General features: G+C 48.3%; 1 protein-coding gene across 1 annotated transcript in view; it reads left to right on the top strand.

The window, feature by feature from the left end:
• The window catches only part of SPATA4 (spermatogenesis associated 4), a 392,623-nt gene extending 382,024 nt beyond the window's left edge, over nucleotides 1-10,599 (top strand). Inside the window, exon 6 of the mRNA XM_069631442.1 lies at nucleotides 10,325-10,599. Within this exon, the coding sequence (XP_069487543.1) occupies nucleotides 10,325-10,443 (119 nt within the window). The 3' untranslated portion in view covers nucleotides 10,444-10,599. The remainder of the gene's footprint in view (nucleotides 1-10,324) is intronic.
• Nucleotides 10,600-24,717: the final 14,118 nt, after the last annotated feature.

The following is a 24,717-nucleotide window of genomic DNA, read 5'->3' as shown; positions in this document are numbered from 1 at the left end:
TGTCCCAGTTGACTGTTACTCTCAGTGGGGCAAATCTATTCATGTCACCCACCCCTTTGTCGGGCAAAGGAAATGGGACAGATTTAGCCCTATTATTCTTTAAGCCAGACAGCTCTCCATATTCAGCAATCATCTGAATCACTCTTGGTATGGAGGTTAGAGGATTCCTTCTGTGTAAGAGCATGTCACCCACGTATAAAGCCACTTTATACTCTTTCCCACCATAGTTCCTTCCACAAAGGGGGAAACCCTGTCTCGTACCCCTAGTCAGGGCGAACCATTAGGAATAGTCACCTTTGAATGCTTCAGATGCCCTGGGGGATGTGTACACGGCCATTATGCCCCTCCTAATCCTCGACCCCAGACCCACCTTGCCCAGAACTGCCTCAAGGAAGCCCCACTCTACCCGATAGAATGCTTTTTCGTCGTCGACAGAGAAAAGAGCAGGCCCTACCCCCCCCCATCGCCCTCGACTAATTAATCAGGTGCAAGGTCTTCCTCATTGTGTCCGCCCCTTGCCTACCCATTATAAATCCCACCTGGTCCGGGTGAATCAGGCGGGGCAAATGTGTTTCTAACCTAGCCACCAGTATCCTCGTATAGATCTTAGCATCGCTGTTCAGAAGGGAGATGGGGCGATAGGATCCACACCTTCTAGGATCCCTCCCTTCCTTGTGGATCACCAATATCAGTGCACGGGAAAACGATTCTGGGGCCTCCCCCATCTCCAAAATGTTGTTAAAGAGTTCTGCCATGAACGAGAGGACAAGGGAGATGAATGACTTGTAAAACCCTGCCGTAAACCCATCTTCCCCTGGGGCCTTGCCCAACGGCAATCTCGCAACCGCCCTCTTGATTTCTTCTGCCATAATTGGGGCTTCCAATGCCTCAGCCTCCTCACGGCAGAGCCTCGGCACCTGCGTTTTTGGCCAAATATGTTGATATGTCCTGGCTCCCTGGATTGTCTTCAGATCTGTATAGGTTTCTATAGAATGACGCAAATGCCTCCTGAAACCCCTCCGTGCACTGGTCCCATGTCCCTCCTCCCCTTTCTATGTCTGCCACCCATCTCTCGTCCCGCTGTCCCTTTTGCCTGGCTTCCAATAATGAATCTGCTTTTATCTCCCTTCTCGTAGAACCTTTGTTTCAGGAACTGTAGTTTCCTAACTGTTTGTCCCTTTTCAAGGTGCCTAAGCTCCTCCCTTTTCCTCCCCGCCTCGATAATCCTCTCCTCTCATTCCTCATCAAGGTGGAAGATCTCCTCTCTGTCTGTTCTCGATTAACGTCTGCTCCCTTTTCTTCCTCGCCCCTTCCCTGATCATGATCCCCCTCCATGTCGCCTTCCTAGCTTCCCATACCACCCTCTTTGAAACTTCTCTGTTAATAGTTCCCTGTGGAACACCGGATCCCTCCACAGTGACTCATTGCACCTCCATTTGGATCCCTTATGCACCAGGCCATGGCTGTTGAAATCCACTGTCACCATATCATGGTCTGACCATGTGATCGGAGTGATCTCAGAACCCAGCGTCTCCCCCCCCACAGCCCTCTTGAGGTGTACACATAGTCTATCCTAGTAAAGGTGCTGTGTGGGGCTGAGTAGAAAATATAACCCTTTTCCTTTGGGTGACGATGCCGTCGTTCATCTCTGCACCCATAGACCTCCATCATTTCCAGGGTCTCCTCACACCCCCTCCCTGGTGGGTCCCCTGTTCCAGCATCACCCCCTTGTCTATCCATTTTGATGTCGGCCAACATATCAAAGTCACCTCCAAGTACTATATGGCCCGGAGCCTCAAGCATCAATTTTGGGAGGGTTTTTTACAAAAACCTTATTTGGCCCTGATTGGGGAAGTAAAACACCTTCTGCATAGTGCCCACCATCGAGAGAGCCCTGCCCTCTACATCTGCCCATACTTTGGTCACCTCCATTTTCAGCCTCTTTGCGAAGAAAGAGCCCCAAAATTCCTGTCCCAGTACACCTCCCGTGACCCTCCGTTCTTCCCCTCTGGCGTATTTAGTCTCTTGAAGGAACAACATATCAAAACCCGCCCTACGGAACTCCCTGGCTACCAACAACCCTTTCGTGGGTGAGTTCATCCCTTTGACGTTTAACGTTCCCACCCTAAGATGTCCACCCCCCTGGGCACCTAGATTCGCTGCCATACTATCCTCTCTCCCCCAATGTACCACCTCCCCTCCCAGGCGGCCAAGCACCGGACTCCATCATCACACACCCGATAAAACTGCAAGAAGACCCTACTTCTAGCCCCTACCCCCCTGCAAATCCCCCTTTCCCAGGAGGGACTGTTTTCCTCCCGGTCCGTCACTTATGCTTGCATATTGTCATTGAGCCCTCTCAAACCCCATCCCCAATCTGGGCCTAATCAGCTAAATCTATCCATTTCCCCCACAGGTTCCGACCAACCCCTACACACATTTATGATGTCCAGAACCAGCAGGAACAAACCAAGGCCGCTTCACCACCTTGGAACCCCTTCCAACCACCTCTTCTACCCTTATCAACAGTACCATGACCTAAGTGAACTTCAGCTGTCCACCAGAGGCGATGCGTTCTCCTTCTCCTCTGCCCTTTGATATGCCATTGTCTATCGTCATCCGGTCTTTCACCCTGGTTCCTCTTGCTGTAGGCTCTGCCCAACAGCTTGCTCATATCCCAGTGAATATCTCCCTCTGTCGTCAGGCTGTGTTTGTGTCGTTCCAATTCAAACGTGAGCGAGAACGGGAACCCCCATCTGTAACACACTCCTTTCTCTTTCAGCCACTTCGTCAGGGGCACACACATTCTTCTTCAAGCCAGGGTTAGTGAGGTTAAATCTTGGAAAATCGTAATTCTAGCTGAGCCATGGGTGATTGGGCCCTTTTGTTTTGCTTTCTCCAGGATCTTCATTTTGTCTGCATAATTATGGGACCGAGCGAGGACTGACCTCTGGCCCCAAGCAACCCCTCCCGCCCGGTGTGTCCTCTCGATCTTTGCCTCATCAATTGTCATTGTCGAAAACCAACTTACTGATCTTGTGAAGTGTTCTTTTTAGGTCTTGTTCAGACTCCCCATCTCTGTCTGGGATTCCAAAGAGCCTAAGGTTATTACGCCTTTCACGATTTTCCAAATCATCCATCTTCATCCGAAATTCTTGCTCAGGGTTTTCGATTTCCAGCATTCGTATGTCCATATGTGTCTCTAGTGTATCCAGAAAGGATTGGTTGTTTTCAACCACCTCCAGCCGCTCCTCCATCTTATCTATCCTCTGGGAGATCTTGTCGACCCGGCTTCCAATGTCCGCCCTCATGCTCCTTATTTTTTCCATCAGGGCCGCCACGTCCTTTTTGGTAGCTGCTGATTCCTCCGATGACGCTGACATTTCGCACTGCCCCAGAGTCACAAGGCCGGGATGTTTTAGTTTGTACTTGTATGTGGCTAACCTCTCCTTTGCCTCCATACACACGAAGCGCTTTTCCAGTGCGGGCCCCTCCTTGGCTCTCGCCACCTAACCAAACCTCCGGAGGGTAGCTGTCTCGGGTGTCCCTTCAATGGCACATGCTCCTCCTGGGCCGTTTCCCCCCTGATGCAGTTCTCGTAGGCGGGCACACGGCCCAAACTTGGGGGCCCTCACCACGAAGTTTCAAATCTGGGGGATATGGGGGTGGAGTCACCTCCCTCAGCTCTCCAGTCTTGAGTCCCAGCTCTGGAGGGGGAAGCACTCTTCACTATATCACCTCCAATGTGCCAATTACAGCGTTCCCCGGCTCGGCCTCATGCACACACAATCCCACCCATGCAGTATGGCCTTTGCACACTGTGCTCTGAGCCACTGCGGGCCTCTCCTCCCTGCGTGTGAGGCGCTGGGCCGACACCCAGTTAGCCTCCCCTTCTAGGTCCTCACTTCAGTATGGTGTTCACTGTTTCTGGGTGGGCCGCTCCTGAGTCTCTATTGGTACTGACCGATGTCCAGTCAACTGGTCGACAACAAACTGGTCGACTGCAATTTGGTCGACACCATTTGGTCGAATGCCAAATGGTCGAATTTTTTTTTTTTTTATATATATGTGTTTTGTGGGTTTTCGTGTGGGGAGAAAAAAAAAAGGGAAAAAAAGGGGGTTGAGGGGGGGGACCCCCCCAAAAAATGGGTAAAAAAAAAAAAAAAAAAAATTCGACCATTTGGCATTCGACCAAATGGTGTCGACCAATTGTCCTGTCGACCAAATGTTTTCGACCATTTGACTGGTAACCGTACTGACCGCCGATGTCACCCTTGTATCAGGAGGGGTGGGCACATGCCCCCCCTCTGCCACGTGTGGGAAAGTACCATATTCAAAAGGGATCAGGAGACCCCCAGCCACCGCCTTCCCAGTTATAGTCTGTGGGGGAGGGTCTTAACCCGGGCCGCACTCCTGCTCACACCCAAAAGCTGACCCCTTTGACCATGTGGTCCGGCTTGGCCTCATTGTGATCTGTGCCAGGCGGGTTCCTCATGTCCCTTCAGGTTATGCACCTCATTTGTATGCGTCCCAGTGTCTTCAAAGTAACCCATATATTAGACCTGTGGTTGATCCAATTACTGGAATAATCGCACAAGTGGATGGTTTATTACCAAACTATGAATGCATGGATAGTACTATGGATAGAAGTTTATATACATCGCAAATAAGGGAAAAAAGGACTGATTCGGTATCCAATAAAGTTTTGTGGTTAAAAACTCTAGAAACGCTAGAAATAGCATTAACGAATCTGGTAGGTAAATGTGATACAATCGAACGCACATTAGATGCGAATTTGATGCTACTAGATGTGAATGCTAATAAAGGTAAAATAACGCTTGAAGAAATCGGAGTTAATACAGATGCTGAGATACTGATTAGCCAGCCTATAACCATCAACGATACCCATAATACACCAAAAAAATAGAATGATTGCCAAGAGCAGACTGCAGAGTGTACAATTCCGGATATGGCTAAAATAGGACATTTTGGATTTGTAATGAGGAAACAAATAAAGACCAAATCATCTAAAAAGAAAGTGATATCACAAGCTGCAATGTACAGCAATTTAAAAGAAAGAAGACCAAAAAATGGGTGTATAGTCAAAACAATGTCTGGTGGAGACATTGTAAATGAACCCATGACATCTCACTCCATAGTACCAACTAATACTACTATTCAGTCATCTAGACCCACTCCACTTACGAAAGAACCTAACTTCGTAGAAGACCACATAGTGGCAATCCATGGACTTCCTGGCAAAGTACCATCGAAATATTTGCTTTGGGGTTGTTATGGACTACTTCGATGGTGTATATCCACGTGTGGTGGAACGCTGAACTTTTGTTGCACCAAAGTACCTATATGTGTCGGTTCCTTAGTGGACCAGTGCTCCCTCCATAGGCTCGCGCCTCTCCCTTCCATCGTGGCCCAGCTGTTGCTACAATCAAGGTTACTGTGGGCCACGGGAGCATTCGTGGGGCCTGAGTGTTCACGAGACCTCCGCCTGGTCTGAGTAGGGCTCCAAACTCCCTTTCTCACTGCCAAACACGACTTAATTGTCGGGACAGTGCGGCGGCCGCCCCCGAGTCCAGGCTCCCTCTCACTGCGAGCCCCTGAGCACATCCGTCTCTCCCGTGCTGATGCGCAGGGTGATCAGCCCCTCGCCAACAGGAGCAGTCCACGTCGTCGCAACCGTCACAGGCCCGACTCGGAAAGTCTTAAGGGGTATGCATCAAGGCCCCTCCTCCTGGCCGTCCTTCCACAACGTCAGCCCCGTGGGCTGTTCGCACGATGGGCCACCGGGCAGGGACCAGCGGAAAGGATGGCCTCCTGCCCCCGCAGGGCACAGAACCCGCCTGGGTCTCAGGGGGTGGGCAGCTTCCTCCAGCACCTCGCTCGCCAACACCATCTGGCCCTCCTCACTTCTTACAGCGTCTGTTCCCTGCGAGGGATTCAGACACCACATGCTGCCTCTCCGAAACAGTGTATGAGGAGATCTGTGCCGCAAAGTTCCCCAGGCCCGTTCTCAGCTTTCCCTGGGGCGATTCTTCCCGTTTTTCAGACCAGTCGTGCCGCCACAGCTCACCGTCACACTCGTCACTTTTCAAGTGGGGGGGGGGACATTAAGTGGGGGCTCATGCCATCTAACGGTCCTGGGTATGGAGGAGAACGCATTCAGGAACTTCCATTTCCTTTCGGTTTTGATTTGGACAGAACTCCGGTTAGCATAGGATTCGGGACAATGGACCTGTCTTGTTTTCTTGGGCAGAGAAACGTAGGCTTGGGGGCAGTTTAGGCCTTGTGTGTTCTAATTAAGAACCCTTCAGTGAAAATGCCAACATGTCGCACTCCTAATTCTGACTTACCAGTTATGTCGATGCTCTTACAGAGGAAACTGTTTAGAGAAATAGGCAGTATTCTCATTTACCAATTTGGTCATGAGGATAGCCTTGCAACACTTAAACTGACATATGGGAGAGTATGATTTGCATTTTACAGCTAAAAGAGTTATTGCTTTGCTTCACAGTGACCGTATGCCATCTACTGGCATGGGTCAGGTGGGTTATCCTGAGAATTGGAGATGATTATCAGAATGTGTGGGAACAGCCCGTGGCCAGATTGTGATAGGAAGCAGCAGGGGGCATTTCCCCAGGACAATCATGTCTTTCTCTACAATTTGGCATAAGGTATTACAATTGGGCACTCAATGTACACTGCAGGCCTAAAAAAATGTCATGCTTCACACTGCCTAAGGCACTGAATAGTCCGGAAAGAACCTAATGGTCAACATTAGATTATTTTCAATAGGCAGGGCCTTTTTCTTGAATGGAGTCATGTTGGAGTTTGCCATGCACTCCAACTATGAATTAAGTACCAGACTTTGGGCCTCATTACAAGTTTGGTGATCCACCACCAAACGGGTTTACCGTTACCACCACTTGGTCTAGCAGAATTAGCACCGGATTACAAGTGGTGATAAGTGGTGTTAGTCCCCATTTATTGGAGTCCATAGGACTCCATGGGGATTTCAATGGACCAAGTAGCATTCCACCCCTACTCTATACAAATGATTGAAAATGAGCTGTGGCGTGAATGGAAGGCGATAAAGCCTTGCTCAAGGCTTTTACGCCTTGCATTCACTTTATGGCTCAGTAGAACATGAGCTCCTCAGTCTCTGGAATTTTATAATGCTCCCAAATACTTTCATGGGCTGCAGTATTTCTTTACTGGTGCAGGATCCATTAGTATGTCATGTTACTCCTAGTAGATTTTCTGCTGCCAGGCACCACCACATCATCAGATGAGCATCAGAGTCAGATGTTAGTAGCAGTTGGACACAAGGGTAGTTTTCATGTTTCCCACCTGTTAAGGTTTTAGGCGCCCCTATTTACAATTAGGGCTGCACCAGAGTTGGCCTCCGCTAGTATATTTAGCCCTCCTCCAACTGGCCTTTAGACTGCCACCTGATCCACCAACACCAGAGCACCCTTTCTGGCCCAGTTCTTCTTCAGCACTCCCCTCCATCCTCCTAATGGTCACTTTCTTCCCTCTGGCCCTGTTACCTTTCCCTTCTCCCCACTTTCTATCACTTGCTGTCCCCTTTCCTTCTCTCTGCTCCATCTCTGACATTCCCTCCCTTTTCTCCCAGATTCAACTCGTCCTCTCGCTCCTCTCTCCTCCATCTTTCTCTCCTCTTCTCTGTGTTCACCATCTATCTTTCAACTCTCACACTAACGTCCTGCTCAGGTTCCCTTTTATATCTAGCTGCAGACTGTAATGTCGAATTGGTAGCCCCAGATTGTGCTATGAATTCTTCAGGTGAAACGACTTCGATTGCACCAAAAGCTCTAAAGAGCAGCATACCTTCTTTGAGACACGCAACCTCATCTCCATGGCAGCCTGAGTCCACAATAGCGCTGCCAGTGGTGAACAATGCTGGACATCACAGTGCGTGCGTTCACTTCTGTCCATACTGTAAGTTCCCCTTTTGTGTTGCGTTCATGGCTCTGTCATTCAGCGGTGTTAACTTTCTGTTTGATGCAATGTGTGGCTTGCAGAGACCTGCAAGCAGGAGTTTAGGAGCTTAGGAGCCAGGCATTTATTTTATACTCTACATTCCTATTACATCCTTTACTCAGGAGCCTGGGAGGGGGCTCCCTGAAGGTATGTGGGGTGCGACACATGAGGCTAGGCATGGGGGATGGGGCTTGGAGAATTATCCATACACTGCCTCTCTGCAAGCGTCACGATGCAGGTATCAGGCCCTAGGGTCTCATAGCTGATCTAGAGTGATTTTGCCAAAGGTTCTCAGGATTACCAGGATGGTCTAGCTTGGCCAGTGCAGTATGAAATTATACCAATTGCATGAATTTGTGGGGTGGTTCTCTGTCCCCAACACTTGTCTGCTGTCTATTTGAGGAATGTCCTAGTCATGATTGGTTTCCTGTTGGTTTCCTTATTTCTGAGCTGTCTTATTCCTAAAACTGTCACTTGTGATTGTACTAGCACTCCATCAATGTTTACTGGTGATTATCTTGGCTGTTGATAACTGATAGATTGTGATGAGTTTATTACTTAACGTTTGTAACAAAAAAAGTAATACGTTTAATCTTCTGGCTGTGCATCTATTGTTGCTGTGTTGTCCTTTGTCTCATCTGTTAGATTCAGTCATCAAAGTGTACTCTTGCAATGCTTATTCATCAACCAAAACAGTTTACCTTGCTGGGCCCATGACACCTTTTCTTTGTGAAATGAGGCAGTCAAATGTAATTTTGATGGAGTATTACATATATTTCATCCTTTGTGAGAACCTCCTCAATGGGATCGTAATATGTTGCTTCCACCCAACATATATCAATCATTTGACTCTATGTGCTTTTGTGGGTTGTGGAAGACTGCTAGCCTAGTCGAATTACTAAAAGTGCAGGTGATATCAGAAGTCTTTCATTGTTTGCATCCGTGTGTGCTTTATATCTGTGTGTATTGACATGTTATGCAATATTGGGTTCTTAAGCTCTAATGCCTGTGTTCCCAGATGCATTTTGGCCTGAAATGTTAACATGACATTTTTGTTGGTGTGTTTTCCCATTTTTGTTTTATTTATTTATGTACCTGAATTATGGTATTGTTATAATAGCACATTATTATATGTCATGCCATATTATGTCATGTTTTGGTATGTCATTTCACAGCTTGTTGCTTTATAAAAGGCTGACAAGGGGTTTGAAGCAGTTTGAAGGTGACATGTAGCACTCTTTAAAGACCCACATTAATAAATAATACGTTAGCAGCACTCGGATAGCTGCTAAGCAGACTCTGCCACCATTGTGAACCTAGGATTCGCCTTTTCCCCTCTATTAACAGGACAGGTAACTGCAGCTCAAGTTGAGAAGGGTAGAGAAGGTTGGATTATGCAGATTAACTCCCAGTTGAGCCCAGCCTCAGCCCAAGATTAGTCTAACATCCGACATCACTAACACCATCCCCATAAAGGTCCTAGCAGCCTGGTCCAGGGCCTTGGTCCCAGAGGAGCCAGAGTTCAAAACACACCCTCATATAAAAATCTCTGTAGTTGCTCACAGCTTTCCTGTCTATAGAACCTGACAGTTCACGGCCTGGGGAGTAAGTACAAAGGTGTGCATGCTCTCCTGTTCCATTGTGCATTGGTTGGACACACCCCTAAAGTGTAGGAAGGCCTCAAAGCCTATGCCTAAGGTGCAAGACAGGGATGTGGACACAGGGTAGTTGTCTTTATTGTAAATGTCTCATTGAAACTAGCTTGCCTGTCATGCTTTATTTTCCAAACATACCTCTCATGTAATTCTCTCATATTGCATTCCAGTCGCTTAATTAAAAATTCACTAAATACAATGGTAAACGCCATTTTCTCCTCTCCACCCAAGACCAATCTGGTATGGCTCTGGTGTTGTAGGACATTTTGTGCACCCCAGCACTCATTCTGCACATAGCCAAATCCTGACTGTGATACCTTTACCACCATGTTCAGCTTTACCAGAACTCTATCAGGCTATTAGCAGGAGAGAACCTAATGTGATTATGACTTGAGTACATCCCAAGACCATCACACATCCACAATATGGCTAAATGTAATAACACCACCTAACTAGTACACAAACCATCATGTAGGAGACGTTTTGTAAAGTACTTGATGGATTAAAGGGCTCCTGATAGAATCCAATTAATACCCTACCACAAACCTTTGAAGACCGTTTACGCAATTGTTGAAAGCCAGCTTGCATTGCTTGCATAGGGTGGTATTTGTTCTAAATTCTCTTTTCATTTCTTGTTTCTTTTCTCTTAGACTCACCATCCAGAAGCAAGACCAGTGTTAGTTTTAAAGAGATCCGTGTGAAACAAGCTGAGAAAGACAACCATAATGTTCTTTTCCAACCCCGCTCTACAACGCCCTCATCAAATTGACTCTGAAAACTAAATATAACAGTGAGCTTACAGGATAGCAAACTCAGAATTGTATTTACATCTGTATTAGGTACAGTCAAACTGCAACATGTGACAATAAGATATTCATTTACCTTCAGTGTTTCAGCTGCCAAAATAAAAACAATACAGATTGTCTGCACCTACTGTTTTGTAGTAAAATACAGTAGGTTATGCATGACAAAGTAGTAGTCATTGCAAGTGCATAAAGGTCATTGGGGTGATTTACTTTGTCTTTCATTTTAGTTCAATCTATTGAATAAAACAACTTATTTTATTTAAAGGAAATTAGAGGATGTAACAAAGATCAAATGCACCAATTTGAATGAAATAATAAGTATTTGTTTAAAAAGACGTTGACAAGATCCTTTCTTTGTGCTGAAATTGGTAGTTTGGTTGAGATATTTAAAATGTGTCCGAGTAATGAAAACCAAAATGAAAATACTGTTTCTTATAGTTTGCACTGAAACGTTCACCTCATCTTCTTCAAACTTCACTGATGGGGAAATAATACCTTGTAGACGAGACTTAATCTCAAAAAGAGTAAAATTACTGGTACACCAGCTCTAAAGGGTGTGTTTCTTCTACTCAACATCATTGTATTCTAAAAGTATTTTTCTGTTAAGAAAAGACTTAATGGAAAGAGACTGATCTGCGTAACCCACTGACGGGTCTGACTGACGTCCCTCTTGCAGGGTCCATATTATACAATGGGCGCCACCATGACTAGGCACCTTTTCGCTGTCCAGTGGGCCCAAGTTAAAGAAGATCAAGTCAAGGATCAGAGGCCCAACCACTGCATCACAGGGAGCAATTTTTGTTTACCTGCGGAGGGGCAGTTACCCACCACCCCATTTAAGAACAACCACTTTCTGTCATCATAAACCTCACTGCCGATTAGAACATCAAACCCAAAGAAAGGGACACTAACTGAATAAGGGGATATCAACTACTACTCCACCAGTCTTGAGTATGCACTCCCACAGCTTGGGATGAAAATGATAATCACTAGACTGGGACAGGGACAGCATGGTTGTGGGTTGAGTGTTTGTGGGATCCAGTCTTGGAATTAAATGAGAACACTCAAGCAGAATGGAGGCAGGTGCATGGCTGGCCATGTAAAATGGGGAATACAGACACAAACGAGAACAAGTAATGGCAATAAGTGCCCAAGGGAAAGGATCTTACAACCACATTAGAGCTCAATGAACCAGCCAGGCCAGGTTGTAGGTAAGGTCCTTTTCTTCTGCCAATAAAGGTAATCGGGAAAAGAATGCGAATGCACAGGATACAAGAACAATAAAAAAATGATTTATTGCAAAATCTGCTTAAGCAGGGAATTTTCCACATACATTCAACTTGTACTGGTGTGAGTACAGGCTTATATTAAGTTTTACCGAAAGCAAAAACAACAGTTTTAAACATCGCATTTTCCTGATTGGCTGATTTAAAAAATGACATAAGGTGTTATTCATTATACATTTTCATTGGCCTATATGTGGTACAACATCAAGTGCACAGGTTAGCGCATTTCTAATGAAGTCATTTTGGTTCACACAAGTTAGGATTTGTTGAAAAATATTAGACATATGTAACTAATTAGATTGCAATTTCCACTGGTTGCCTCAGTAGACATAGGAGTGGAGTGGTATGAACAGAATTGTTAGAACCAACTAACTGCGTGTGAGATAATCTATGTGAAACATAAACTATAACTTTTTAGTTCCGTCCGGATTTCTCTTCAGGTTGGCACCAAAAATACTATTCTCAACATTGAAATCTATGTTACATTTTGTAACTCTGCGTAGTGGAAACGTTAATTGCATGCCGTTTGCCTATTCTCAGGAGTCATCTTTGCACTGTCTCTGACTTAACATGCAGGGCTTTGCTGCCAGGGAACTTGGCTCATTCATACACATATGACAGTGCACATAATCACAAAATGGCTTCATTTTCCTAATGCAATCAAACAGTGTGTTTTAAATGTGAATTATGAAAAAATAGTCCATAGGCGCCCCTCTGCGAGAACGAACACTGCTAAATTACCTGTTCTTTGGGAAGGTACCCACTCGAGAGTCTGCAGCCACACTTTAGCTCACTGTACCTTTCACAGAAGGGAAATATCCATTTGCATATCAGTCTTTGTCCTGCCCACATGGGCAGTCCAGCACCGAAATGCTATGGCAATTCTCTTCTGAACAAGAGTACCAACAGCAACCCTATACACGTGTTTCAGCCTTATTGGGTCTCATAAGTGAGGTGGAGCTGTGACTCTCTGAGCACAGTGAGCAAGGGGTCCACGTCTGGATAACCCTAGGAAACTTAGGGTGACTAAACCTAAGTCCCTTAAACAATGAAAACATTGTCCATAGGCGCCCCTCTGCGAGAACAAACACGGCTAAATTACCTGTTCTTTGGGAAGGTACCCACTTGAGAGGGGCACCCATAGACTATTTTTTCATTGTTTAAGGGATTAGTCACCCTAAGTTTCCTAGGGTCATCCAGACGTGGACCCCTTGCTCACTGTGCTCAGAGAGTCACAGCTCCACCTCACTGATGAGGCCCAACTGTCATGGCCACTTGCCCAGGATCACAGAAGCTGCACCATCAGGTTGTGGGAGCAAGGGGGAGCATGGTTCACGCAGGTCCCTTTTGGGACATTTGTACACAGGGGGCCTGGTTGGACTCAGTCCTGGCACCTTTGGCGCCAGGCTTGTGGAGAAACATAAGCAAGACTCTTTATTTTGTGCAGGACTGCTTTTCAGGAACTTTCCACATGTGTGCAGTCCATCCAGGTGTGGCTTTCCATCTTGAGTGGCACGTGCAACTTTCCATCGATAAGCTGCACGTGCAACTTCAGGGTGTGGCAAGCAGAAATAGAACTAGCGGGCGTGGCCTTAAGAGCTCAGCTATAAAAGCCAACCCAACCCCAAGGCGCACGCTTCGCGTTAATCTGCATTTGCATGCAGCGTAACGCTCACCGCCGCCTGGGATAAAGCAGCACTCACCTTTGGGAATCCAGTCTCGTGCCCATACGCTTACCTCCTGGAGTCAGCATCCACCTGCATTCTTCACCGCTGAGCCTGACGTCCATTCTTCATCCTTCGGAACGCAGGACTTCAGCTCTGGGCACCGCAGCACAACATCGTCTTCATCCTCCGGCACGCAGGACTTCAGCTCTGAGCACCACAGCACGACTTCTTCATCCTCCGGCACGCAGGACTTCAGCTCTGGGCACCGCAGCATGACATCTTCTTCATCCATGAAGGACCCTGTAAAAGGACAAAAGGCAAGGTTAGACATTACGAACTTTCAGTTTGAGGTTGCGCTTGCGAATTATTCGTGCTTACCCTTAAAAGCTCACTCACCTGTTGCCAGACCGCTACGGGATCCTCCACTCCTCATCTGGAGCCACCTCGTGCTCTGTAGCTCTGCTGGGCCGGAATCACACCTATTTGGGAGAAAGATAGACATTATTACAGAGCTGACAACAGGCTGTGAGAAAGACAATACAAATACTTCAAGACAAAGAGAAAACTGAAAGACACTTACCAGAAAGGCATGGAATAGTCGCAGCTGGACTGGACACCACGTACGAAGGACCAGTGAAGGAACTCGATCCTCATCCTAAATGCGCCCCCTGACAGAAGTAGCAGGACGGAGAGCTCACCATTAATAATCTACAGGTGAGCCTTAATGGGTTGATGCATGCTCACGGAAACCACGCTATGGGAAGAAGGGTTTGAGGGGGAATTCACTCACAGGCCAGCAAACTTACGCCCTCTCATATCTACACAGGAGCAGTGTTCCAATTCATCGCAGCAGCCCACAGCCTATTTGCAGTTGGAGAAAGCAGACATGGGGGGTCTACTTCCAGTGAGGGCTGCAACCGTGACCCAACATCCCCACAAAGACCAGGTGAGCGTAACAGAATACGAAGCCACTACGAATCTCTGCCTGGGCGTTATGGATACCTCAGAGACTGACCAATTGGCCCAACCTTTGGGTGAATTACAGGCTGAAGTTCATGCTTCTAGGCAGGAAACCAATACCTTAAAAGAAGGGACCTTATTGTGAACCGAGAGCGTAATGATGGTTTGGAAAGACATTTACTCCAGGCACAAGCTGGCCAGGTCCCATTGCCGGGGCCTACTCCCACACCGCACCAGTCACCACCAGTTCAGGTGGTTCTTCCAGGAGCAGTTCCTCTGGCCCCGCCCAAACGTTTCATAGGTGACCCTAACAAGTACGCCATATTTATGAATCAATGCCGCTTACATTTTTTGTGCAGACCTGGGGCTTTTCCCAATGACCAAGCCAGAGTGGCGTTCATACTCTCGTATTTGGGAGTCAGTGCAGCGGACTGGTCAATACCTTTGGTAAATCAAGATGATCCTTTGCTTCAGGGCCTTAGGGGTTTTCAGCACGAAATGGAGAAATTGATTACACGACACACTCAAGGACAGGCCCTGGACAACAAATTACTGTCACTGAGACAGGGAAATCAGAATTTGTTAACCTACATCTCATCCTTCAATCATCTTATAACTCAAACAAATTGGCCAGAAGGAAAAAGGACTGCGCTCTTTTACTGTGGATTGCATGGAGAACTCAAGGAGGGCTGTGCTGAATACGTAAACCTAACTGTACAGCTCAATCACAGGCTGCAGGATCGAAAAATGGATCAAAGCAGGGTTTAAGGGCGACCGGTCTATGTGTGGCCTCGTGATAATCCACCCAAGTCACACTACAAGCCCGAACACATGCAAATTGGGGGACTACGGAGTCCACTCACCAAGACAGAACGAGAAAAAAGGAGATTACAACAACTCTGCTTGTACTGTGGAAAAGCAGGTCACTTTCTTCGAGAATGCTCGGTGAAGCCACCCAGGAAAATAGTCGGAGCAACCAACAAAGCAAAAGGAGGAGAACAAGACTCAGAAAACTCTAACGGCCGGCAAGTGTAGGGGTCCACTTGTCGAGCGGTAAAAAGGAACCTGTACGGACCTCATATCTAGTCATCCCGGTGCTCTTGGTAGACCACAAACAACCGTCAAAAATACATGCTTTGGAAGCATACATTGACAGCGGAGCTGTGGCAAACTACATTGACCAAGATCTGGCTATCCAAATAGGCCTTCCTCTCCGACAAAAGCAGAAATCGGAAAATGTCACAGCGGTAGATGGATCTCAACTTTCATCTGGCCCACTAACACATTATACCGAAAAAATCAAGCTGTTGTGTCAGGACGGCCACCAAGAGGACATTACCTTCGATCTCATCGGTGCTCCTCAGTTCAAGATGACATTAGGAATGCCTTGGTTGGAGACCCACAACCCTAAGATCGACTGCCAAAAACGAGTTCTGACCTTTCCCCAAGACTGTTTTGACACCTGTTACACCGAAAGGCCCACCAACCCGAAGACTAAGAAGAACAAGTTACTTACCTTATCTGGTAACGTTCTTTCGATGGGATGTTCATCTGACGTATTCCACATCTATGACAGGTAATGACCACAGCTGTGCTGCTTCGGAACATTTTTCGGTACGTTGTCCCTCGAGAGCCTCCGTCGCGGGTCAATGTCACCGGATCTTATATATAGGATGCACGGCACCCGTAACCTCAGTTGTAGTTTTTTCCCTGAACGTGTGGCACCAATCACCTGCCAGTATGACTGCAGAAAGCCTTGCGGAAACGTAAGCTGCAATCGTATAAGAAATTCTGCAGAGGGGCAGGCTGGGAGGGTTCGACGTGGAATACGTCGGAGGAACATCCCATCGAAAGAACATTACCAGATAAGGTAAGTAACTTGTTCTTCGAGGGGATTGTGCCCTCCGACGTATTCCACATCTATGACAGACTCCCAAAGCAGTACCAATGTATGGAGGTGGGAAAAGAATTAACAAATTTAGAATTTTAGAATGCCCAGTCAAATTGCTGAATAGAGGACTGCCTTGCCAAAGGCCAAATCCTGCCCATGGATGGAGTCCAAGGAATAGTGTCTCACAAAAGTATGGACAGAGGCAGATATTGCGAATCGGAACACCCCTCTGTAGAGCCGTGGAGGCAGCCACACCCCTAGTAGAGTGAGCCTGTAAGCCTACTGGAGGGTCCTTTCCCGCCAAACGGTAACACTCAGAGATCACCAAAATGATCCATCTGGACAAGGTCTACTTGGAAACAGCCTGACCGAACCGCCTTCCAGCATAACCAACAAAGAGCTGATCGTCCACTCTGACCCGGGACATCCGTGAGAGATAGAAACTCAAAGCTCTCCTAGGATCCAACCTATGGAGCCTCTCCTCTTCCTTACCAGAATGTGGAGGAGAATAAAACGCCGGAAGAATTACCTTCTGGCTCAAATGGAATTCCGACACAACCTTCGGAAGAAAAGAAGGCCGCACCCTAAGGACAACCCTGTCCTTATGGAACACAGTGAAGGGTGGCTTGGCGGAAAGTGCCTGCAACTCACTCACTTTGCGTGCGGAAGTAACCACAACTAAAAATACAGTTTTAAAGGATAACAGTCGCAATGCACAAGAATGTAAGGGCTCAAACGGAGCTCCCATCAGGAACTTTAAAACCAAATTAAAATCCCATCCGTGCACCTGGAAAGGCGACAGTGGAAACACATTAGGTAGCCCTTTTAGAAACTGTGAAATCAAAGGAATCTTAAAATAAGAACGTTCCTCAGACGAGCGCTAAATATAGACAGCGCCGCCAGGTAACCCTTAAGGGTACCCACTTGTAGGCCCTTGTGGGCTAAACAAAGCAAAAAATACAAAACCAAAGGAATGGAGCATTGGAAAGGATCCTCATTCTGTACCCTGCACCAGCCGCAGAACTTTCTCCAACGGCAACGGTACAGGGACTTTGTTGCGGGACTTCTGGCCGAAAGCAACATCTCCATCACGTCTTCGGGGAGGTCCCAATCCATATACCTCAACCTTTCAGATACCAAGCATGAAGGCTGAGAGACTTGACCTCTGGATGGAGAACCCGACCCTCCTCCCGTGAGAGCAGATTGTCTCGGTAGGGAAGACGGCGTGGAGGGCAGATGGACATGCCTAGAAGGTCCGGGTACCACGCTCTCCTGGCCCATGCCGGAGCAATGAGGATCATTCGGGAACCGAACCTCCCTAACTTCCGCAACACTTGCGGAATGACGGGGACTGGAGGAAACACGTACAGCAGTGGGAAGAACCACTCCACTACGAACGCGTCCCCTAAGGCTCCTCTTAGAGGAAATATCTGCTAGCAGAATCTCTCGCATTTCCGGTTGACACTGGTGGCGAAGAGATCCACTTGTGGGGTTCCCCAAAGGGTGAAGATCTACAAAAGAACTTCCTGAGCCAGCTCCCACTCGTGAGAGACCATGCTCTGCCTGCTCAGAGCGTCCACCACTGCGTTTTCGTCTCCAGCCAGATGAACTGCCGAGATCGAAAGTTCCTGCTGGATGGCCCAGAACCAGATCTGCATCGCCTCCCTGCACAACAGGAGTGACCCTGCCCCCCCTTTTTGTTGAGGCAGTGCATGGCCACTGTATTGTCCGTCATAATTAGGACATTCTTCCCCCGCACAGACGGCAGAAAAGCCTTCAGGGCTAGCCTGACAGCCCGCAGCTCTAACAGATTGATGTGGATTCTGGACTCTGATGGAGACCAACGGCCGCTGGCTGTCAACTCGTTGGCATGAGCTCCCCAACCCGTAAGGGATGCGTCAGTCACGATCGTCAACTCCGGCCACGGTTGCCAAAATGGATCTCCCTTCATCAGATTGCCTTCAATGGGCCACCACAGAAGATTCTGGGCGACCGAGGGTGGACTCTGAACGGGATCCGACATCCTGCCAGAGAACTGCGACCACTGCATCTTGAGAGCCCACTGCAGAGATCTGATCCGAAGCCTGGCCTCTGGCACCAGGAAAATGCAGGATGCCATGAGGCTGAGCAACCTCAAGAACTCGAACGCCGGGAGACTCTGGCCGTGTTGAAACTTGTCCACCATCTGCAGAATGTGATGAGCCCTCACCTGGGGAGGCACACACAGCCCCAGGGACGTGTCTAGCACTGCTCCGATGCACTGGAGCCGCTGAGTAGGTGTCAAATGGGACTTCTTTAAATTGAGGGAGAAGCCCAGCTTGTGAAGGGAGTGGCAGGTGACGGACAGATGATCTAGGACTTGCTCGGGTGAGCGCACCCTGATCAACCAATCGTCCAGCTAGGGGTAGACGTGAATCCCCCCTTCCCTGAGATAGGCTGCCACCAACACCATCAGCTTGGTGAAGACCCTCGGGGCAGAGGTCAATCCGAACGGCAGGACCCGAAACTGAAAATGCGAGTCGCCAACCACAAACCTCAGGTACGTCCTGTGCTTGGGATGAATCGGCACTTGAAAGTAAGCATCGCTGAGGTCGAGAGACACCAACCAATCCTGAAGTTGAAGGGCCTGGAGGACTTGAGAAAGAGTGACCATCTTGAACTTGTCCTTCCTGAGGAGCTTGTTCAACCAACGAAAGTTCATGATGGGTCTCAATCCCCCATCCTTTTTCAGGATAAAAAAATAAGGAGAATACCATCCCTTGTTCCTCTCTGCTACCGGCACCGGTTCTATGGCGCCTTTCTCAAGCAGGGATTGGATTTCCTGAGCAAGGAGCGGATCCGGACACTTCAAAGAGAGCTTCCCCAGTGGATTGTCATGAGGCCGCTGCCGGAAGGGAATACAGTAGCCGTGGGCTATGATCTCCAGAACCCACACATCTGAAGTAATGGCTCGGCATTCTCCAAGATGCTATGCAAGTCTGCCCCCAACCGGCGAACCATGGGACATGGCCTCATGACTGAGCGGTTGCAGCTGCGGCAGTGCCTGAGGGCAAAGAGGCAACTGCTCGAGCGGCTCTGGCACCTCGAGTACCTTGCTTTCCACCTCTGGTACTCCTACGTTGGCCCCTTTGTCTGGCAGTCCCTCTCGATCTACCAAAGGTAGAGTAGTACCAAAAGGAACCTCCCCTCCATTGCTGTCCCCTAGGATGAAAAGGCGGAAGTTGATGGACTGCAGCGCTCAAAGACTTCGCTGCAGCTTTGGAGATCTGCAACCTCTCAAGGCTCTCGTCAGCCTTGCTGCCAAACAGCGCTTATCGTCCCTATCAGGAGGGATGGTAGGGCACGCAGCCTGCTTCGTGGGGGCCGTAGCCGCCTGCACCACCAAACTCTCCGGAGTAGGGTGCGTCGACAAGTAGCAGGGGTCACTACTGGCTGGGTGGTATTTTTTCGGAAGCGACTTATTAACTGCCGGGAGACTTTCCGGAGCAGTCCAACCTTCTTTGCAAAGCAATGTGAATTGGCAACACCGGGTCAGTGGGTGGACCTTGGTCCAGGATGTCCGTCAGATCATCCTGCTCAAACTCAACAGGTGGAGCAGACCACCCCAAGTATTCAGTCACCCTGGACATGAGACGCCTATAGGAGGATTCGGCATGCGTCCCAGGTTCAGGCCTGTCAAACTCCACCTCTGGAGAGGTGTCAAGACCACTGGCATCATGCAAGGACTGACAGAGTTCTTCCATCTGACTGTGTCCAGACAAATGGTCATCAGGGACATCAGGAGGCACAACCGTCTCCTCATCAGACCCTTCGTCCACCTCCGAAATATAATCCAAAGGTTGGAACAAATCCAATCTGGGTGGAGGAACAGAGAAGGGCTCAAAAACAGGCCTCACAGACTTACTGAGAGCCTTCCTCAGAGTTTCCACAGCCCTCTGGCAAATCCTCCACAAACGGCGTCAAAGGCGCCGAGGGAATCGGCATCGACGTCGACCAAGGCACCAACGTGTCGACAACTTCAAGGGTGGAGCCCCGAGTGTGTCCCTTGACGGACACAGTGCTGATGGCGCAGACGCCTTCCTCAAAGGCTTCACAGGATCCATCGGTCTCGATGGCTTTGAGGACCGGGATCTGGATCTGGCACAGCTATGGCGATCAACCTTGTCTCATCAGGACCTTGACGGCTCACGATGACCGCGCCGACGCCTGAGCCCGAAGGTGTGCGAGTGGTGGACCGAGCCCATTCCTTGCCGGCTTCTTTCGAAGGCGCGGACAGAACAGTGCCTTGCGATTCGAAAATTGCCATCATCTGCTGGCGGCATGCATCCCATTCAGCCAGCGATGAAGACTTGGTGGGACAAGTCAACCGCCTTCTGACGGAGTCCTCCGACGAGGACGGGGAAGGCGACCGGTGACGGCGCTTCCAAGAATGCCTTGAAGAGGCAGAGGAATGCGGGAACCACTCCGAGACCCCCTGGACTTTCACTAATGCAGAGAGTCGCCCCTCGAGTCGTCGGTCGAAAGCCCAGTGGATTTCGACTTATGGCGCTTAGACGCCCTACCTACCTTTAATTTCTTCTTCCGTTACCGCAAGGCCTTCGATTTCAGGGACTGGCAGTCATCACAGTCGTCGGTGGCGTGGCTTTCGCCGAGGCACCAGAGGCAGATGTCGTGCAGGTCCGTGATGGACATTTTCAAACCGCAGTCCCGAAATTTTTTAAAGCCCGACTTCGGGCTGAAGAAGACTAAGACATTGCTTTCGAAGAGAAGAATGTAGCGCACCGAGATTCCGAAGCAAACATGTTTGCGGAAAAAACAGAACTGAGGCTACGGGCACTGTGCGTCATATGTATAACATCCGGTGACGTCGACGCCTACACCGAAATATTTTCCGAAGCAGCACAGCTGTGCTCATTACCTGTCATAGATGTGGAATACGTCAGAGGACACAATCCCCTCGAAAGGAATCATACTGGGTCTCACTGGCTCCTTGCCACTCGAAAACCTAGATTACCAGGATGTCTTTCAAAAGGAACAAGCAAACGTCCTTCCTCTGTACAGGTCTTATGACTGCCAAATTGATCTTGTACCCGGAGCCAAGATACCCTGCAGAGATTTATGCTCTAACTGAGCAGGAAAACTAACACCTACAATCTTACCTAGACCAGTACCTAGCCAATGGCTTCATTCGTCCATCCAAATCCCCAACCTCCTCAGCGCTCTTTTTCGTGCATTAAAAGGAGGGCGTTTTAAGAACTTGCATTGATTATAGAGCACTAAACCAGATCACGGTGAAGAATAGATACCCGTTATCACTTATCCCAGAACTCTTGGATCAGGTAAAAAAGCTCACATTTACACCAAACTGGACCTACGAGGGGCCTACCACCTTGTAAGGGTCAAAGAAGGAGACGAGTGGAAGACGGCATTCCGTACTAAATATGGCCTCTATGAATACCAGGTAATGCCCTCTGGGCTATGTAATGCCCCGCTGCGTTCCAGTTTTTTTATGAATGACGTGCTCCGTGAATTACTGGACGTTTGCGCACTTGTCTATATTGATGACATTCTCATTTATTCAACTTCCAAAGAAGAGCATATTGGTCATGTTTGGGCAGTTCTAGAAAAACTTCAGCAACATCGACTGTTGCCAAGTTGGAGAAGTGTTTTTCCCATGTAACAGAGGTCGAATTCCTTGGGTTTATTCTCATACCACGAGGCGTTCGCACGGATACACGCAAAGTGGACGCTATCCTTCAATGGCCCTCACTGATGTCTACAAAAGGAGTACAAAGTGTGCTTGGATTCGCCAACTTCTATCATCGGTTCATACCCGGTTTCTCTCAGATCGTCCATCCTATTACCTCTCTGCTAAGAAAAAACAAACCATTCTGCTGGTCCCCAGAGGCTGAGGAAGCCTTTCAGAAACAAAAACAAGCGTTTACCACAGCACCAGTTCTACGACACCTGCAACCAGATTTACCGTATGTGGTTGAAACTGATGCCTCCAACATAGCAATGGGGGCTGTATTGTCACAACGGAACCCTGAAACTGGACAGTTACACCCCGTGGCATTCTGGTCCCGTAAGTTTTCTGCTCCCAAATTGAACTATGCAATCACTGACAAAGAATTGCTAGCAATCAAGGCAGCGTTTAAATCATGTAGACATTATCTTCTCAGAGCCAGACATACAGTCACTGTTATCACGGATCACCGCAACCTACAATACTTAGTCTGCTAAGGTGCAATCTTTGCGCCAACTTCGTTGGGCCCTCTTCTTTGCGGAATACGACTTTATCATTACCTATAGACCAGGAGTTCGTAACGGGAAAGCGGACGCCCTCTCCCGCATGAGCGAGGAAAAGGAAGCTTTCACTACACCGGACCCTGTGGCTATCATTCCTGAAGAGCGGATCCAAAATATGATTGTCGTGGCTACCTGTCTGGACGATCTACATTCCGACTTGTGATGCCAGATGAGTCAATCTGCTCAATAGGAATGGCTTCGAAAAGGAGACCGATACACCATTAAAGACGATCTACCCTACTTCCAAGGGCGACTGTACATTCCGGTTAAGAAACTGCAAAACCAAATCATCGCCAACTATCATGATTCCTTGGTGGAAGGACATCCAGGAATAGCAAAAACTCAGGCTAAAGTAAAGAAACCCTATTGGTGGCCCACTTGGAGAAAGGACATTACCCGCTTCATTGTGACCTGTGGTGTCTGCGCTCAACACAAATCCCAAAACCAAAATCCTGATGGTCTACTACATCCATTAATGGTACCGCCAGCGCCTTGGCACACTCTGTCCATGGATTTTATTACAGATCTGCCTTCCTGCAACGGTTACAACACCATCTTGGTTATTGTGGATTTGTTCTCCAAAATGGCCCACTTGATTCCTTTGAAAGGACTCCCCACCGCTTCTGCTCTCGCGACAGTGTTTCTGGAACAGATTGTGCGACTGCATGGGTTCCCATCAGTATTAATATCGGATCATGGAACTCAATTTGTATCAGCATTCTGGAGAAGGTGTTGTAAAATTGCCAAAGTCGACCTTCGGCTGTCCACAAGTCATCCTCAAACCGATAGCCAGACCGAACAAACCAACCAGACCCTAGAGCAGTATTTAAGATGCATGTTACAACAATCCAAAGACTCCTGGAAAGACATCCTCTGGTTGTAGCAGTACGCATATAAAAATTCCATTCACACCAGTACAGTGCAAAGTCTGTTTTATACTGTGTACGGACGGCATCCACGAACATCGTTTTTCGATCCACTCGACACATTAGAAATGTCAGCAATAGCAAACCTGCACAAAACCATCAGCCAGGTTTTTAAGCAAGCAGCCGAGCATCTGGCCAGAGCCAAGGAGAGACAGAAAAGGTTTGCAGATCAACATCGAAAAGAAAAGCTCACAGTTACCAAATCTGAGACAAGGTCTGGTTGGCATCAAAAAACATCCCTCTGAAAGGACCAAGAGCTTTCAATCCCAGATACTTGGGACCCTACACAATCAAAGCCATAATCAATCCTGCCGCCATGAAATTGGAGTTGCCATCCAACATGCGGATTCATCCGGTGTTTCACGTTTCACTTCTAAAACCAATGAAACCGGGGACACGTGTCAGCATTCCGCCAGATACTGAGATAATTGAGAGGGAGCCGGAGTACGAAGTCAACACTATCCTAGACTCTAAGGTGGTCCGCTCCAAATTATACTACCTCATAGACTGGCAAGGATATGGACCTCAAGACTGAACCTGGGAACCCAACAAACATATCAATGCTCCCCGATTGGTTAGGCAGTTCCATCACGACAACCCCACCAAACCAGGACCAGGAAGAGGACCACCCTTGAGAGGGGCCTTGAGGGGGAGTGCAGTCATGGCCACTTGCCCAGGATCACAGGAGCTGCACCATCAGGTTGTGGGAGCAAGGGGTAGCATGGTTCACGCATGTCCCTTTGGGACGTTTATACATAGGGGGCCCGGTTTGACGCCAGGCTCATGGAGAAATATAAGCAAGCCTATTATGGGCAGGAGTACTTTTCAGGAACTTTCCACATGTGTGCAGTCAGTCCGGGTGTGGCTTTCCATCTTGAGCTGCATGTGCAACTTCAAGGAGTGGTAGGGTATGTCAAGCAGAACAGAACTAGTGGGCGTGGCCTTAAGAGCTCAGCTATTAAAGCCAACCCAAGGCGCACGCTTCGCGTTAATCTGCATTCGCATGCAGCGTAACGCTCACTGCCGCCTGGGATAAAGCTTGGCGTTCATTCTTCATCCTCCAGAACGAAGGACTTCAGCTCTGGGCACTGCAGCACAACATCTTCTTCATCCTCCGGCATGCAGGACTTCAGCTCTGGGCACCGCAGCACGACATCTTCTTCATCCTCTGGCACGCAGGACTTCAGCTCTGGGCACC

Source organism: Ambystoma mexicanum, chromosome 6q (assembly GCF_040938575.1).
Source record: "Ambystoma mexicanum isolate Mex_15411 chromosome 6q, UKY_AmexF1_1, whole genome shotgun sequence".
NCBI classification, from domain to species: Eukaryota; Metazoa; Chordata; class Amphibia; order Caudata; family Ambystomatidae; genus Ambystoma; species Ambystoma mexicanum.
Note: the sequence above shows the minus strand (reverse complement) of the source record. Positions and strands in the feature narration are given on the sequence as shown.